The sequence below is a fragment of the Ranitomeya variabilis genome, chromosome 1, assembly GCF_051348905.1.
Source record: "Ranitomeya variabilis isolate aRanVar5 chromosome 1, aRanVar5.hap1, whole genome shotgun sequence".
In the NCBI taxonomy this organism is placed as follows: Eukaryota; Metazoa; Chordata; class Amphibia; order Anura; family Dendrobatidae; genus Ranitomeya; species Ranitomeya variabilis.
This window is the reverse complement of record NC_135232.1, coordinates 304536697-304554973: the sequence shown is the minus strand read 5'-3', so window position 1 is coordinate 304554973 and position 18277 is coordinate 304536697. Positions and strand designations below refer to the sequence as shown.

The 18277-nt window shown below is 46.0% G+C and overlaps 1 protein-coding gene across 3 annotated transcripts in view; it reads right to left on the bottom strand.

Annotated features, from left to right (window-relative positions):
* Positions 1-18277, bottom strand: part of SART3 (spliceosome associated factor 3, U4/U6 recycling protein) — a 103341-nt gene that overhangs the window by 10341 nt on the left and 74723 nt on the right. For all 3 annotated transcript variants that reach the window (XM_077296258.1, XM_077296276.1, XM_077296267.1), the window contains 5 exons: positions 6293-6405; positions 6130-6206; positions 5838-6006; positions 4068-4513; positions 3334-3486 (listed from right to left, as the gene is read on the bottom strand). In XM_077296258.1, the coding sequence (XP_077152373.1) occupies positions 3334-3486; positions 4068-4513; positions 5838-6006; positions 6130-6206; positions 6293-6405 (958 nt within the window). The remainder of the gene's footprint in view (positions 1-3333; positions 3487-4067; positions 4514-5837; positions 6007-6129; positions 6207-6292; positions 6406-18277) is intronic.

The window sequence follows — 18277 nt, the reverse complement described above, 5'->3', positions numbered from 1 at the left end:
ACAACAATGACAAAGGAGGAGAAAGAAATACACTAATGATGCGCACAACTCAATATAACTAATAACATTTTGTATTTTTACTCATGTTGTTGAACAACAATCATAAAAGTTATAAAACCAAGTATACAACCTGACCCTATATCAATGGCAACAATTCTGGTGAGAGCCTAGCATAGTGGAGCATATATAATGTCATCTCACATACTAGTGAATAAAGTGCATAGTATCAATTAGTGCCGGGAAATAATTCCCGGCTATGCAGCATAGCTATCCAGCATTTGACAACCACACAGCCAAGGAAAGGGATTACACTCCCTGGCAATAATATATAATAACAATGATATAAACCGTGAAAAACACCAATATAGCAAAAGCATCACAAAATATTACCAGTAATATTGTGCAAAGCAGTTGATATAGACTGTACAGTGTGGCTGTCAAACGTAGCAATATTGACAAATATGCAGTATAGTCAGTAATCCAGCTAAGGCATACAGTACAGACCAAAAGTTTGGACACACCTTCTCATTTAAAGATTTTTCTGTATTTTCATGACTATGAAAATTGTACATTCACACTGAAGGCATCAAAACTATGAATTAACACATGTGGAATTATATACTTAACAAAAAAGTGTGAAACAACTGAAATTATGTCTTATATTCTAGGTTCTTCAAAGTAGCCACCTTTTGCTTTGATGACTGCTTTGCACACTCTTGGCATTCTCTTGATGAGCTTCAAGAGGTAGTCACCGGGAATGGTCTTCCAACAATCTTGAAAGAGTTCCCAGAGATGCTTAGCACTTGTTGGCCCTTTCGCCTTCACTCTGTGGTTCAGCTCACCCCAGACCATCTCGATTGGGTTCAGGTCTGGTGACTGTGGAGGCCAGGTCATCTGGTGTAGCACCCCATCACTCTCCTTCTTGGTCAAATAGCCCTTACACAACCTGGAGGGGTGTTTGGGGTCATTGTCCTGTTGAAAAATAAATGATGGTCCAACTAAATGCAAACCAGATGAAATGCCGCTGCAAGTTGCTGTGGTAGCCATGCTGGTTCAGTATGCCTTCAATTTTGAATAAATCCCCAACAGTGTCACCAGCAAAGCACCCCCACACCATCACACCTCCTCCTCCATGCTTCACGGTGGGAACCAGGCATGTAGAGTCCATCCGTTCACCTTTTCTGCGTCGCACAAAGACACGGTGGTTGGAACCAAAAATCTCAAATTTGGACTCATCAGACAAAAGCACAAGTCTCTTCTGCTTGTTGCCTGTCCTTAGCAGTGGTTTCCTAGCAGCTATTTTACAATGAAGGCCTGCTGCACAAAGTCTCCTCTTAACAGTTGTTGTAGAGATGTGTCTGCTGCTAGAACGCTGTGTGGCATTGACCTGGTCTCTAATCTGAGCTGCTGTTAACCTGCGATTTCTGAGGCTAGTGACTCGGATAAACTTGTCCTCAGAAGCAGAGGTGACTCTTGGTCTTCCTTTCCTGGGGTGGTCCTCATGTGAGCCAGTTTCTTTGTAGCGCTTGATGGTTTTTGCCACTACACTTGGGGACATTTTCAAAGTTTTACCAATTTTTCAGACAGACTGACCTTCATTTCTTAAAGTAATGATGGCCACTCGTTTTTCTTTACTTAGCTGCTTTTTTCTTGCCATAATACAAATACTAACAGTCTATTCTGTAGGACTATCAGCTGTGTATCCACCAGACTTCTGCACAACACAACTGATGGTCCCAACCCCATTTATAAGGCAAGAAATCCCACTTATTAAACCTGACAGGGCACACCTGTGAAGTGAAAACCATTCCCGGTGACTACCTCTTGAAGCTCATCAAGAGAATGCCAAGAGTGTGCAAAGCAGTCATCAAAACAAAGGGTGGCTACTTTGAAGAACCTAGAATATAAGACATATTTTAAGTTGTCTCACACTTTTTTGTTAAGTATATAATTCCACATGTGTTAATTCATAGTTTTGATGCCTTCAGTGTGAGTGTACAATTTTCATAGTCATGAAAATACAGAAAAATCTTTACATGAGAAGGTGTGTCCAAACTTTTGGTCTGTACTGTAAGTCTGAATGGCAATGCATTAGTATAAAAATTTTTAAAAAAAGTAAAACAGGTTGGATAAACTCATACGCTATAGCCCTATGTACAGGGCAAAGTCACCCAAGAAAGTCGATGGTACAGGTTATCCCAGACACCCTATGCGTTTCGCTGTAAAAACAGCTTCATCAGGGAAAATGCACTATACTGCATAGTTTTATAATTGTTTAATAAAAGTTTCTATTTTTACGCATATTGTTGGTTATATTGAGGTGTGCGCATCATTACTGTATTTCTTTTTCCTCCTTTGCCAGACAAAAAACTTGCGTCTGCATAACTTATTTTTTTTATCTATGTTAACTGATTGCTGTATATGTGAACTCAGTTCACACCTAGGCCGAGTTCACATGTCCAGTAAAAGAAAAAAAATTGAATCAGTTTCAAATTGATGAAAAACTGATCCGTTCGCAATGACTTCAATATAACAATTGGATACAGCAGCGATCAGTTTATGTTAGCTGGACGAAAAAGTTGAGAAAAGATGACTTAGATGATTTAGCTTAGATTGGTGTTTAGAAGAGAGAAGGGCTGCAGACAGAGCGTAATGAGCACAGAAACCCACTGAACAACTTCACTTGTATTGTAAGACATTCAAGCTCCAGAAGCCACATAGATAAATGTTGAATTAATTGAAAATCTGTATTATTTAAAAGGACTGTCCCCTTCTTTTGCCTATAAGCTCATTTACAAGTAAAATCAAGCTGAACTTTACTTCACCCCCCCAGTCCAGCACTGTGACTCCACTGCTGCTCAGGTCTATGGTTGCAAAAGGTAACATTACATCAACAGCGCTGCAGTTGATCACTGAGCCCAGCGGCTCTGTGCATCTACATCTGTTGAGTTCAGAGATTTGCTGCAGAGCCATCAACGCAACGTCATCTCTAGAGCCAAACATCAAAGATGGAGCAGCGGTGGAGAAACAGCGCTGCGCCTGTACAAAGCTCAGTTTGTTTGTTTGGTTTTTTTTTATCATGTGCTTGAGCCTATAGATAGAAGCGTACTGAAAGGGGACAACCCGATAAAGTACATGCAGTACAATAATATGTTCAGGTGGCGCCCATGGGATTTAAAGCCATATCCTAGGCAAAAAGGAGCTGAATTAAACAGACACAATACATCATGTCCTTTTTCTGAATACTTGGCCATGCTGGCAAAAGTGGCCACATAGAGCTGTGTATAGCAAGATCATTGTTGGGAGTTTTCCTAGTTTACTGCTTATGCTTACCTTGGGTTTCCCAGACCGATTGGTCACCAAACGGATCTCCTTAATAGTGCCATGCTCTTTAAAGATTTCTTCCAACTCCACTTTGGTGCAAGAAAATGGTAATCCAGAAACAAAGAGCTTATGTTTCTCCAGAGATGTTCTGTACTTAAATACCTAAAAAAGTATTAAGTATGAGTTTTTTTGAAATGTCGCATACCCACTATGCTACAGTTTTCGATTTTTTCCGTAGTCCTTCCGATCTTAGCTATTGTATTACATGTACATGTGATGGGTCACTGCAGACAACAGTGAAACATTTTAGCCCTGATTCATCAGTGTGTTTACACCAGGATTCTAAAAACATCACAAGACTGTTGCTCAACAAGAAGTTGCACAAAAATTTTTCAACTTTTGGGGTTTTCTTGCCCTGCTCCTGGCAGGCTTTTCCTAGCGCCACTCTTAAGTGATTAGTGAGAGACCCATCAATCACCTGCTGCGGCGCTGGGAGAAGCAGACCGGGAGTGGCGACGGACTAGCCTCGTCTTTGGTTATGGTCCCTGGCCGAATCTTTAAATTATATTCTCTCTGAAATGCTGGAACATTTCAAAGTAAGATATCCTGGGTGCGATTGTGTAGCCAGGTTCTGATTCGTGCTGCCAGCGGTTTAGGCAGCGTGAATCAGGTGACAGGTCCCCCTTAAAAAAATGTTTTGCTCTCATTATCATGTATCTGAATACATTTCAACACAAGCAGACCTTAAACTCTGGGTTCTTGTTCTTGTCCACACATGGAGAAACGAACATGGGCCTCCCTTTCACTTCATGTCGGTCCATTTTCAGTGCATCCAGAGCACTTTTCTCTTCAGAAAACTCAACATAACAGTATCCACGGAAGGTCCCTTTGTTGGTGTAGACAACTCGAACTTGAGAGATCTCCCCACAGCCAGAGAAAATTTTTCTAAGATGTTGCTCTGGATCAGACAAATTGTAGGGCAAGTTGCTCACAAAAACAGTTATGTTATCCTTGTGAGGATTATGAAGGATTCTAGGCTGCTCCTTTGCAGCAGGTGGTTTCTGCTTGGATTCAGCACGGCTTGTGGAGGAGCTGCTCCTACCAAAAAGCCCAATTTCAGTCTCCATCTCCTCTGCCTCGTTGTCCTCAAGTTGCTCCTCTCCTTTGTGCTTCTTACTTGGTTGTTCTGCTGCAGGGCACAAATATCAACACTTATCTAAATAACCTACTTACTAAAACGTGCACAGAATTATATATATTGCTTAAGAAAACTGTTTCTGTTTTAAACTCATTCATGATAAAATAAAGCATTGTTGAATGTTACAATATTACTTTCTGTATTAGTTCTCCTGTTTTCTCTGCATGTAGCTTCTCTATTTACTATTTTCTGTAAGATAAATCATATTGTAACTTCTGGGATTCTGGGAGTTTTGGAAACTGCTCACAGCCATTTCTTCATTTAGCATCTGGGGATGGGGGCCAATATCCCTCCATCGTTTCCCCACCTAAATGCTGCACCCAATGGCCACCTAACAGGGCAGGACAGGTCTTGTGGAACGAGAGTTCAGCTTCCACCGCCAAGACATTTATGACACGTTCTGCCGATATGCAATTATATTTCCATAACAGGAATATTCCTGGCTTTTGAAAAAAAAACAAAAAAAACAATTAGGCTGGTTTCACATTTGCGTTTTTTGCCGCTGCGTTTTAGCGCAAAAAAAACGCATGCGTTTTTTTCCTATATTTAACATTAAAAACGCATGCGTTTTTTTTGTATGCGTTTTGCCGCGTTTGACGACACATGCGTCGTTTCTATGCTTGCGTTTTGCTGCAGAAATGCAACATGTAGTAATTTCTAGAGGCGTTTTTTTGCGGCAAAAAAACGTATTGCTGTCTATGTAAACGCATGCGCTTTTAAGCACATGCGTTTGGTTGCGTTTTAAACGCATGCGTTTCAATAGAAAAAAAACAAGAATACACACTGATAAGTCACCCCCCACCATCAAGGTGATAAAGGGATCCAAACCCTAACCCTACCCCTAACCCTAGGGATCCTAACCCTAACCCTAACCCTAGGGATCCTAACCCTAACCCTACCCCTAACCCTAGGGATCCTAACCATAACCCTAACCCTACCCCTAACCCCAACCCTAGCTATTTCTATTTATAGTGGGTTTTCTAGATGATTTTGATGATTGGCAGCTGTCACACACTTCTCAGCATGCGTTTCAAAAACGCAAACGCATGAAAAAACGCATGTAAACGCATCAAAACGCCGCGTTTTTTTTTTACCGCATGAGAAAACGCATGTGTCTAAAAAACGCAGCGTTTGCACGCGTTTACATGCGTTTTTTCACCACCTGCTTTTGCGTTTTAAACGCTGCGTTTTTAAACGCAAATGTGAAACTAGCCTTACACGTGTGATCCAGCCTCAGAAAATATAAACAATGATGTAAGTTGAGGTTTTCTGCACAAGTTTTCCTTTTGGAAAATGGAAATGAGGAAAAACTCACCAGCCTCATCGCCCCATTCTTCATCATCGTCTTCCTCGTCCTCTGCTTTACGTTTATCCCCAGGTTTGGCTTTCTTGGGTTTCTTAGCTTTCTTCTCAGCCCGAGATTTTTTCCTGTGTTCGGCCTTTTCCTCCTCTTGCCTGTCAATTACCGCTTGCTTCTCGGCAGCCTTAAAAGCATTAAGATATTAACGCTGGGATAGCATAAGATATTAACCCCTTAACACCACACATTTCGGAGCGCCAGAATCAATATTATCGACTAATTTACAAAAATATGTTATCCTGGTTACCTTTGCACGCTGTTGACTAACTCTCGATAGTTTTGATTCAGTTTTTAGAACAGCTACATCCCAGTCTTCCAAAGTCCCTAATAGGAAAAAGAGAATTACAAACTTACTGAAGCATATAAATAAAAAAAAAAAAAGAAGTCTACATTGAACTCAAGCTACCTACCTTCTAATCTCTCCAGGGTGAGCAATACATCGCACACATGCTCAGGATAATCCACTGTGCACTGCACGGCACGATGTAAGGCCTTCCTACAGTGCTGACTGTCACCATGGGCTCTGTGACAACACACGGATATAACGCAGATAATTAAATTTTCCATAGAGTATAACCTATATGATGCAGAACATGTCCAAATTTCACTGTCAAGCAGCTGAAGACAAAAAATGACTTTCTATTCTGCAAAGAACTGCTTGACATGTTTTAAATTTAAGCAAAAAACACATTCTAAAACACGTTACATTGGAGTCCATGACAGATGAGGATGAATGTGACAAAAATGTCAGAAAACCATCAAAAGGATATTATGCTAAATTTAAAGGGAAGGTGCCATCAGTTTTCATGTTTTTTTTTGTGAAATTAAGCTTAAAATAGTAAATAAAATGTATTAATGCAATGTTTGCAAACATTTCTATATGAAAAATATTACCGTATATACTCGAGTATAAGCCGAGATTTTCAGCCCAAATTTTTGGGCTGAAAGTGCCCCTCACGGCTTATACTCGAGTCACGGTCGGTGGTGGGGTCGGCGGGTGAGGGGGAGAGAGCGTGTCGCATACTCACCTAGTCCCGGCGCTCCTGGCGCTCCCCCTGCCCGTCCCACGGTCTTCGGTGCCGCAGCTCGTCCCCTGTTCAGCGGTCACATGGTACCGCTCATTAGAGAAATGAATATGGACTCCACTCCCATAGGGGTGGAGCCGCAAATTCATTCCTCTAATCAGCGGTAACGGTGACCGCTGACAGAGGAAGAGGCTGCGGCACCCGGAGACCAGCTGTCCGGGGGAAGGAGCGCGACGCCGGGAGCAGGTAAGTATGTCATAGTTACCTGTCCGCGTTCCACACGCCGGGCGCCGCTCTGTCTTCGCGTCATCTAGCTCTGACTGTTCAGGTCAGAGGGCGCGATGACGCATATAGTGTGCGCGCCGCCCTCTGCCTGATCAGTCAGTGCAGAGAGACGCCGGGATGCTGAGGAGCTCCAAGCAAGAGAGGTGAGTATGTGTTTTTTTTTTTTTATTGCAGCAGCATTGTATATTGCACAGATTTATGTGGAGTATCTATGAGGCAACGGTGCAGAGCATTATATATGGCACAGCTTTATGTGGAGCATCTATGGGGCCATAATCAAAGGTGCAGAGCATTATATATGGCACAGCTATCTATGGGGCCATAATCAATGGTGCGGAGCATTGTATATGGCACAGCTATCTATGGGGCCATAATCAAAGGTGCAGAGCATTGTATATGGCACAGCTATCTATGGGGCCATAATCAAAGGTGCAGAGCATTGTATATGGCACAGCTATCTATGGGGCCATAATCAAAGGTGCAGAGCCTTGTATATGGCACAGCTATCTATGGGGCCATAATCAAAGGTGCAAAGCATTGTATATGGCACAGCTTTCTATGGAGCATCTATGGGGCCATAATCAATGGTGCAGAGCATTGTATATGGCACAGCTTTCTATGGGGCCATAATCAAAGGTGCAGAGCATTGTCTATGGCACAGCTTTCTATGGAGCATCTATGGGGCCATAATGAACTGTGCAGAGCATTATATATGGGGCAGCTTTATGTGGAGCGTCTATGGGGCTATACTGAACGGTGCAGAGCATTATATATGGCACAGCTTTATGTATGTGGCACAGCTTTCTATGGAGCATCTATGGGGCCATAATCAAAGGTGCAGAGCACTGTATATGGCACAGCTTTCTATGGAGCATCTATGGGGCCATAATGAACTGTGCAGAGCATTATATATGGGGCAGCTTTATGTGGAGCATCTATGGGGCTATACTGAACGGTGCAGAGCATTATATATGGCACAGCTTTATGTGGAGCATCTATGGGGCCATAATGAACAGTGCAGAGCATTATATGTGGCACAGCTTTATGTGGAGCATCTATGGGGCCATATTGAACTGTGCAGAGCATTATATATGGGGCAGCTTTATGTGGAGCGTCTATGGGGCTATACTGAACGGTGCAGAGCATTATATATGGCACAGCTTTCTATGGAGCATCTATGGGGCCATAATGAACTGTGCAGAGCATTATATATGGGGCAGCTTTATGTGGAGCGTCTATGGGGCTATACTGAACGGTGCAGAGCATTATATATGGCACAGCTTTATGTGGAGCATCTATGGGGCCATAATGAACAGTGCAGAGCATTATATGTGGCACAGCTTTATGTGGAGCATCTATGGGGCCATAATGAACAGTATGGAGCATCTATTTTTATTTTTGAAATTCACCGGTAGCTGCTGCATTTTCCACCCTAGGCTTATACTCGAGTCAATACATTTTCCCAGTTTTTTGTGGCAAAATTAGGGAGGTCGGCTTATACTCGGGTCGGCCTATACTCGAGTATATACGGTATATATTTTTTTACAAATATATATATATTTACCACTAGGGGAGCATTTTCCATTTTAGACCTCAAGCAGCTACAGTAAGACTTACCAGCTTTACTGTTAGCTGGAAAATTGGGGCAGTAACTGCTGACATCACCATTTCCCTCCCCTTTTGGGTGACCTAGTATCCCTGGGGCAGAATGAAGAGTAGCATCACAGGGCAGCGCCATTTTGTGTGTGACTGCTCTGTGACCTGCTATCACCAGCAGTTACTGCATCAAAAGCACAGCTTGTGTCACACTCATCATACTACATGTCTCACTCCCCATCACACTCCAAGTGTCTCACCCCTGCTATTCCATGTCTATCTCTCTCCCCATCACGCTCCATATGTGTCTCACTCATACTACATGTCTTTCTTTCTCTCCCATCAGTCTCTCTCAGCCATACTAATGTACTGTATCTCTCCCCTCCCTCCACAATGCCTGGCTATTCACTGCAGACCTGGAGCTCCTTCTTATCTTACTGATGGATGGGTCACAGACAGCTCCACTCTGATAATGCTGATCCTACACTGTTCATCCTTGAGGTCTTTGCAGTCTCTGATACTCTGCCTGCTGTGCCTGGACTTTTCTCCTACATTTTACTCCTGTCAATCTAGGATCTGTTCTGAAGCAGTAATGCTTCTGTTAGCAGATCCTAATGACAGGAGACAAATCACAGTGGAGGGCTCCATGAATATGGCAGCAGAACACTCCCACTACTGTGAATTATGCAGCCCATAGAGGCATGCCCAGTTCACTGCTAATGCTGCTGCAATGTTAGAGATAGGGTCAGCGCCAGTCTGTTATCTCCTATGGCCATGGGGTGCCCTATTATGACACCGATAAGTGTCGTGCTACTGCTGTGAACACAAGATGTCAGCCCCCAGTGCCTTCTTTAAACTCGTATAACACACGAAATACGTTTCATTTAAATCAATTACATTGATTTATTAGTGATCTACAAACGCGGTACCTTCCCTTTAAAGAACAGGCATGACCTTGGAAGAGGTGGTCAAACTGCTGGATTAAAGGCTGGCCATAGCCATGCCAGAATTGTCTGATAAACATTTTTATGTATGGTTGAATGTAAATTAAAGGCATTTTGTCAGCACAGAATGACTGTTCAAAACCAAGTACAGGCACTCGGTGCACCCTTGGCATGGCCAAATCTTTAAAGGTGTTGTACCATGACACACTTTGCTGATAAAAGCTCCTAAAACAGTATAAAAGTTGACAGAAAATTTGTAGAATGGATAACTTGAATAAATAAAAAAAAATGTAACCACTTCCCAACATATGATGTATCAGTATGTCATATCTCTGGTACCCAAGTATGTGGCAGGCAGGCCATCATGTCCCTCTAACAGCAGTGAGCAGAGTTGAGCTCCTTCACCTGTCGTTAACCCTTAAATGGCATTGTCAATCTCTGACAGCGGCATTTAATGCACATGGTCCATCAACAATATTCATGATTCGCTGATGAGTGACAAACACATCTGGGGTGTGCTGAAAACCCCCGTGCCTGTCATGACTGCGTTGAAGACCAGCCTATGGTAAATGACCAGATGTTTGCAGGTTCAAGTGCCTTAATGGACTAAATAGTAAAGTAGAAAATCGTTTAAAATATATAAAAAAAAATACATATATATAAATATTTGATTCAACTCTGTTTCCCCCCACTAAAATAGGGGATTTGTGTGTACTCACCATAAAATCCTTTTCTCCGAGCCACTCATTGGGGGACACAGGACCGTGGGTGTATGCTGCTGCCACTAGGAGGTGACACTAAGTAAATACAAAAAAGGTTAGCTCCTCCTCTGCAGTATACAAAACCCACTGGCTCCGGATAGAACCAGTTCAGTAACCAAGCAGTAGGAGATTAACAAAAATTAACCGTAGGTACAACATATCAAAACTATACCACTCATCATAGGCAACAGACAAAAAAGGGTGGGTGCTGTGTGCCCCAATGAGTGGCTCGGAGAAAAGGATTTTACGGTGAGTACACAAAAATCCCTATTTCTCCATCGCCACACTGGGGGACACAGGACCGTGGGACGTCCCAAAGCAGTCCCTGGGTGGGAAATAACATCATAACAGAGTAAACTCACAGTGCCTGCTGTCTAAAGGTGCGCTACCGCTGCCTGCAAAATTCGTCTATCCAGGCTTGCATCTGCAGATGCCCAAGTATGGACATTATAATGCTTTGAGAAAGTATGCAGGCTAGACCAGGTCGCAGCTTTGCAAACCTGCTCTGCAGACGCTTGATGCCGAATGGCCCATGAAGCACCCACCGACCGAGTGGAGTGTGCCTTGATCCCCGCTGGAATAGGCTTGCCTCTGACGCGGTAAGCTTCTTGAATAGCCGACCGAATCCATCTGGCTATTGTGGACTTAGAAGCGGCCGATCCCTTCCGGTGTCCCGCCGGAAGCACGAAGAGGGCATCCATCTGGCGAAAGGATGCCGTCCTAGCCACATACTTTCTGAGAACCCTCACAAGATCCAAGGAGTGAAGAGCCTTCTCCACGCGGTGCGCCGGGGCAGGACAAAAAGAAGGAAGGAAGCACAATATCCTCGTTAAGGTGGAAGGAAGACACCACCTTTGGAAGAAAGGGAGGAGACGGCCTGAGGACCACTTTGTCTCGGTGGAATGTGAGAGAAGGAGCTCGACACGAAAGAGCAGCCAACTCCGAGACTCTTCTGATCGAAGTAGTGGAGACAAGAAAGGCTACCTTCCATGAGAGGAGATATGGAGAGATGTCCTGCAATGGCTAAAAGGGAGATTCCTGCAGGAAACCAAGGACCAGAATATAGTCCCAAGCCTCTACAGGTGCTCTATAGGGAGGTACCACGTGGGAGACTCCCTGTATGAACGCTCTCACCTGGGGTTTGAAAGCAATCTTACGCTGGAAAAGGACGGACAAGGCGGAGATCTGCCTCTTGAGGGAGCTCGGCGATAGCCCCAAGTCCAGACCGGATTGAAGAAATTCCAAGATGGTGGGAATGTTGAAAACCAGCAGAGGGCGACCTCAGCTTCTGCACCATTCAAAAAAGATTTTCCAGGTCCGATGATAGATGCGCAATGACACTGGCTTTCGAGCATTGATCAAGGTGGAAACTACCTCGCGGGAAAAACCCGCTTGGGTCAGAACCCAGGATTCAACGGCCAAGCCATCAAACACAGGGCCCCTAAGTTCTGGTGGTAAATCGGACCCCGAGAAAGCAGATCCGGACGATCTGGCATTCGCCAAAGAATGTCTGCGATCAGTTGGACGAGCTCCGCGTACCACGCTCGGCGAGGCCAACCCGGAGCAATGAGGATCACAGACACCCCCTCCGCCTTGATCTTCCTGATGACCTTCGGAAGCAAGGGCAAGGGAGAAAACAGGTAAGGAAGACGAAAGTGACTCCAGGGAAGGACCAGTGCGTCCACCCAGATTGCTCTCAGGTCCCGGGACTGGGCCACAAACTGAGGTACCTTGGTATTGAACCAGGAAGCCATCAGGTCTACGTCTGGAGTACCCCAACTGAGGCAGATCTGCTGGAAAATGTCTTGATGGAGAGACCACTCTCCCGAGGCAAGACCTTGACGGCTTAGGAAGTCCGTGGCCCCGTTTTCCACACCTGGAATGTGAACGGTCGATAAGACCGAGTGGTTCCTTTCGGCCCAGCGAAGAATGTGTTCCACCTCTTGCATTGCATCCTTGCTACGAGTGCCCCCCTGATGATTGATATAGGCCACAGCCGTGGCATTGTCCGACTGGATATGGATGGGGCGGCCTGCTAGATGATGGAACTGCCGCAGAGACAGCCAAATTGCACGGATCTCCAGGACATTGATGGGAAGGCGAGACTCCTGAGGAGACCAGCTCCCCTGGGCAGTGTGATGATGAAAAATAGCTCCCCAGCCAAGGAGGTTGGCATTGGTAATGACCACCAGCCAATGTACTGGGAGGAAGGACTTCCCTTGGAGGAGGGAGGCCCGAAGCGTCTACCACTGGAGTGCCTGTTTGACCCGAGGGGTCAGTCGACTCGGTTGATCAAGGGAAAATGGACTCTTGTCCCATGCGTCCAACAGTGCGTGCTGTAGGGGACAAAGATGCAGTTGCGCAAATGGAATTGCTTCCATTGCGGCTACCATCTTCCCGAGAATCCTCATGCTGAAACGGATGGAACAGGGAGACGGTTGACAGAGCGTCCGGACCCCCTGTTGAAGAGCTAGGACCTTGTCCCGAGGGAGAATCACTAATCCCCGGGAAGTGTCCAGTCATGCCCAGGAAGGAGCTCTGATGAGCTGGGACGGGAGAAGACTTTTTCAGGTTGATTAACCAGCCCAGCCGAGAAAGAGTATCCAAAGAAATGCGGACGCACTCCTCGCAGGCTTGGAGAGATGGGCCTTTGACCAGTAAGTTGTCTAAATACGGGAGGACGACTAGGCCCCGAGAGTGTAGGATGGCCATGAAAGCTGCCATGACCTTCGTGAAGACTCTGGGGGTGGTGGCGAGGCCGAAGGGCAAGGCCGTGAACTGAAAATGTTCTCCGTGGACAGGGAAGCGAAAGTACCTTTGTTGAGAAGGGAAGATTGGAATGTGAAGATACGCATCCCAAATGTCGATGGAGGCTAGGAACTCGACTCTTGCTCTTTCGAGGCGATGACGGAACGAAGGGACTCCATCCTGAAATGCTGGACTCTGATAAATCTGTTTAAAAGCTTTAGCTCTAGGATGGGTCTGACTGTACCATCCCTCTTGGGGACCGTGCACAGATTTGAATAAAAACCTTGGGACCTTTCGTTCTCTGGGACCGGGGTAATAACCCAGTCTCAGCGGAGTGGCTCGTTGGCCTGGAAAAAGGCCAGAGCTCGCGTTCGCGCTTCGGGAGGCCGAGAGGCAAAAAACCGGGTTGGAGGAAAATTCGATTTTGTATCCGGAGGACACCAGATCCCTGACCCACTCGTCGTGAACGACTGTGAGCCAGATATGGCGAAACAGGAGAAGGCTGCCCCCTACTCTGCTGGTGTCGTCCGGACAATGTTACGAGTCATTTAGTTGAGGATCTTTGGGGTCTGGATCCCCTAGATCTGGACTGCTTGGTGGCGGCCCTTCCACGAGCGGTTGGGCTTGTACGAGCACTGTGGACTTTTGTCTCTGAGAGCGGGATGCCCCGAACTGGGGAAACTGGCCGTAGAGGACCACCCGTAATTGCTGCTTAAGGACCGAAAATGAGTCTGCAGCTGTCGGCGGATTAGTCGCCTAATTCTCTGCCGGGGAAGGGATTTACTCTTCCGGACTGTAGCATCCGAAATCAGTTGGTCCAGCTTTTCGCCGAATAAACGACCACTGAGATAGGGAAGGGACGTTAGGGACTTTTTAGATGCAGAGTCCGCTCGCCAGTTTCTCAGGCATAGAGCCCTTCTAATCGCTACTGCATTTGACGCTGTAAGTGCTGAGCAATTAGCCGTGTCAAGGGAAGCATTTACTAAATAATCACCAGCCAAAGAAATTGATTGGCCAACTCCGCTATCTCGGAGGAGAGATCACTCTTCTGTATGGCCTTATGCAGGGAATCTGCCCAGTAAGTCATGGCTTTGGCTACCCAGGCAGCTGCAAATGAGGAAAAAAAAGTGCCGAGCCTGATGCCTCAAAAATCGAACAGGCGAGGCTGTCAGACGATCTGTGAGATCTTTAATGGAGGATCCATCCTAAAGGGACAGAAGAGTCTTGGAGGACAAACGGGATACGGGAGGATCCACTGGAGGGGATTCTGTCCATTGTTTGCGGAGGTCAGGAGAGAAGGGATATTTGGTCTCCAGAGATCGCTGACCTGCAAAGCGTTTGTCCGACGCTCTGTCGCCAAACTATGTCCTGGAACTCAGGGTGATTGGCAAACACCCTATGAGGACATTTGGTCCTTTTAAAGGACACTGTGTTAACCGTGAGGGAAGTAGAAGGCTCTTCGTTGACCTGCAGTGACTGGTTGATGGCCTCAATGAGACTATCCACAGTAGCCTGATAACCTGGTGACTCTAGATCAAGGGGGCCATCAGACTCAGAATCATGATCGCTATAGGCGCTTGGAGAGGGAGAGCGAGAAGGCACCAGATGGCCCGGGGAAAGAGCTATGTAGTCGCTTCCTAGATGCCTGTGTGTGTCTTAAACAAGAACGGCCCCTGCAGGCCAATGGTTCCCCTGATGTAGGGGAATTCTCTGAGACAGACAGATTAGTGGTCCTGCTCCTGGAGGGATCCTGAAGGGACTCAAATCACCTTAGTTAAAGAAGCCATAGATTGCAATAGTGACAAGGCCCACTCAGGGGGACTAGTCACCGTGGGTTCGGTCGTGGTGGGGGGCTCCTGAGCGCATATAGGGTCGCAAGCATGAAAGAGCGGAGCAGTATGCCCACTTGGTAGCGCAGCCTGAGAGGAAGTGCAAGAACTGAAACACTGTGTTTTAGATGACATGCTGTATTCCCTGTTGACCCCCAAAATACTGCAGGGAAGGCTAAGTGTGGCTTAAAAGTCAGCGTAGCATTTTGTGTGCAGCTGTAAGGAAATCAGAGCACTTTGTGTGCTGCTGTAAGGGAGGCCCAGCACTTTGTGCGGCTGAGTAAATGGGTTCTGCGGCAGTGTGGCAGAGCACTTACCCAGGTCCTGTGCCCCTGTGTCCCCAGTGGTGCAGCGGTCTTGTAGCGGCAGCGCGGTGTTCCTCCGTCCCTAGGGGGGCTGCAGATGGCCACCGAGATTTGGAAGGGTGCTTCTCGCAGTGTACGAGAAGCGCCGAGTCGGTGGGTAGGACCTCGGGCGTGACGCGCGCTGTGGGCGGAGTCTTTCGGCCAGCGGCCTAGAGGAGGCCGAAGCTGGGGACTAAATTAGCGGTGCCCGGCTAAGGAGAACCGGCCGGGCCTGCAGCGAAACTCACCGCCGATGCCTGGGAGGATCAAGGAGCAGAGCTGCCGCTCTGCTGGAAGTCAGTAATGCGAGGGGGACAGTGCAGGAACCCTTGATCCTCCATCTCCTTTGGGGGAGGTGGAGAGGGCTCCATGCAGCACAGCTGTTCATTCAGTGGTGGTGGAGCGGGAGCAGCCGGATGCCATGGAGAGGGAGCCTCTGTGTATCCTAAGGGTTCGCTCCCCTAGGTTTTCACAGGGCTGTGTCCGGCCGTGGCTTGGCTCAGAAGGGGGTACATGCAGGCGACACTCCGTGTTCCCGTCTGTGCTGGTGTGGGGAGATCGGCGCCCTGAAGGGAACCGTCGCGCCTAAAATACCTCAGGCCTGGCATCCCACGTCGCAGGAGAGGGTACGGGGAGGCGACACTCGCCGTGATCACCTGTTGATGTTTGGGGGAGATCGGCCCCTTGAAAGGGTCCGTCGCCCCAGTCTTCCTCTTGCGCAAAAAGGTTTAAAAAATATAAAAATAAAAGAGAAAGGTCTGAATAGCAGACCCAGTGTGCCTCCTACGGACACCAAGCATGAACTGGTTCTATCCGGAGCCAGTGGATGGTGTATGCTGCAGAGGAAGAGCTAACCCTTTTTGTATTTACTTAGTGTCAGCCTCCTAGTGGCAGCAGCATACACCCACGGTCCTGTGTCCCCCAATGTGGCGATGGAGAAAAAAAAATATATAAAAAAGATTAGAAAAATACACATGTGGTATTGCTGCATCAATTAGTTTTGCTATATCAAAATATAAAATTAACCTAATCAGCAAATGCCATAAAAAGAAAAAATTAAAGAATTGCGTTCTTTTGGTTACTGCAAAAAATGCATTAAGATCAAAACATCGTATCTACCCCAAAGTATTTACATATTTTTAATACATTTTTCTCTTACTTCATTATTTAGTCCCCTTTGGGAACTTGCACCTTTGCACCTATAATCATCGCCTGTCCACTTGTACTATATACTGCAATTTCAGCAGTATTGCTGTATATAGCTGAAATTATGGTCTCTGACTAGGCTTCGGCATTTATGAGTGGCGAGTCAGGAGGCCCCCCACACACATTTGCCTGTCGGAGAACCCAGCCAATATTAGTGGTTTTGGTTTTCCTCAATCTAGTTTACATGGGATGGGGCTTTCTCTAGCCCTAATCCTAACTGTAACCCTAGTTTTAACCTTTCTCTAGTCCTAATCCTAACTGTAACGCTAGTCCTAACCCTTATCATAACTTTAAATCCTAGGTGTACTCATGACCCTCGTCCTACTCCTGAGTGAATTGGCATTGTAATGGAAGCAGGGATTTTCTAGGCTTTTCAGGAGTAGGTTATTAGATTCATTTTGAAGGTTTCAAAGGTAGGAAAGGTCTGCTTAGTTGGGGTAACGAGCTGCAGATAATGGGTACTACACAGGAGGAATTTTCATGACGGCCTTATGAGGAGTGTTCTGTAGTTCACCATGTTGAATAAATATAGAATTAGTTTTACAGAATGGGTTGTTACAGTCGCAGAGATACCAAATATGCATTTTTCAGACATTTTCTTTTTTTGCAAACTAAACCATATTTTATTGGGTGCCTCCTTTTTGTAAAGACTTTTTACATTATTTTTTTTACAATATTTTAAAGTTCCACTAGAGGAATTGAGCTTGGGCTCATTAGATCACTTAGATAATACACTGCACTGAGAGGCTGCCTACATCTGTCAGATCTAACATGCATCAGTATATGTCAAACATAAGAGGACCATTTTTAGGTTTCCAGTTACCATAGCAACCCATCACTAAACAAGGGGCACTGGGAGAGGGTGTGGGGGCAAACTCACTGTAAAACTCTTCAGTTGCCGCAGTGGCAATTGACTGTGACATCTAAGAAGTTAAAGAGGTTGTCTACTACTTTTACATTGGATAGGTCATCGATCTGATAGGCCGGGGTCAGATACCCGGCACGCCCTAAGGATAAGCCATCAATGTAAAAGTATTGGACAACCTCTTTAAGGCTGCTTTTACACTAGCGATGGCCCAACGTGCCGACGCGCGTTGTGAAAGTGGTGCCCGACGTGGGCAGCGGAAGCAGTCTTACGAAGCTTCCGCTGCTCTATGGTAAGGTCTGGGGAGGAGGGGGCGGAGTTTCGGCCGCACATGCGCGGTCGAAAATGGCAGACTCGACGCACAAAAAAAAGTTACATGTAACTTTTTTGTGCCGACAATCCGCCAAAACACGACGCAACCGTCGCACGACGGTTGAGATACGTCGCAATGCGTCGGTAATGTAAGTGTATGGCGAAAAAACGCATCCTGCAGACAACTTTGCAGGATGCGTTTTTTCTCCTAAACGACACATTGCGACGTATTGCAAATGACGCTAGTGTGAAAGTAGCCTAAACTGTGCAAATGGGGTTCTCAACAGGACCAATGGATTTAGGCCGCCAGTTAGGTACATCCTACATCGGATTGCTTAGGTACACAGGTAGTACCCAATCGCGTCAGCATGAAGTACATATCTGACATGGAACGGTAGCTGAAAAGTGCACATGAAGTATATATACAGTACAGACCAAAAGTTTGGACACACCTTCTCATTTAAAGATTTTTCTGTATTT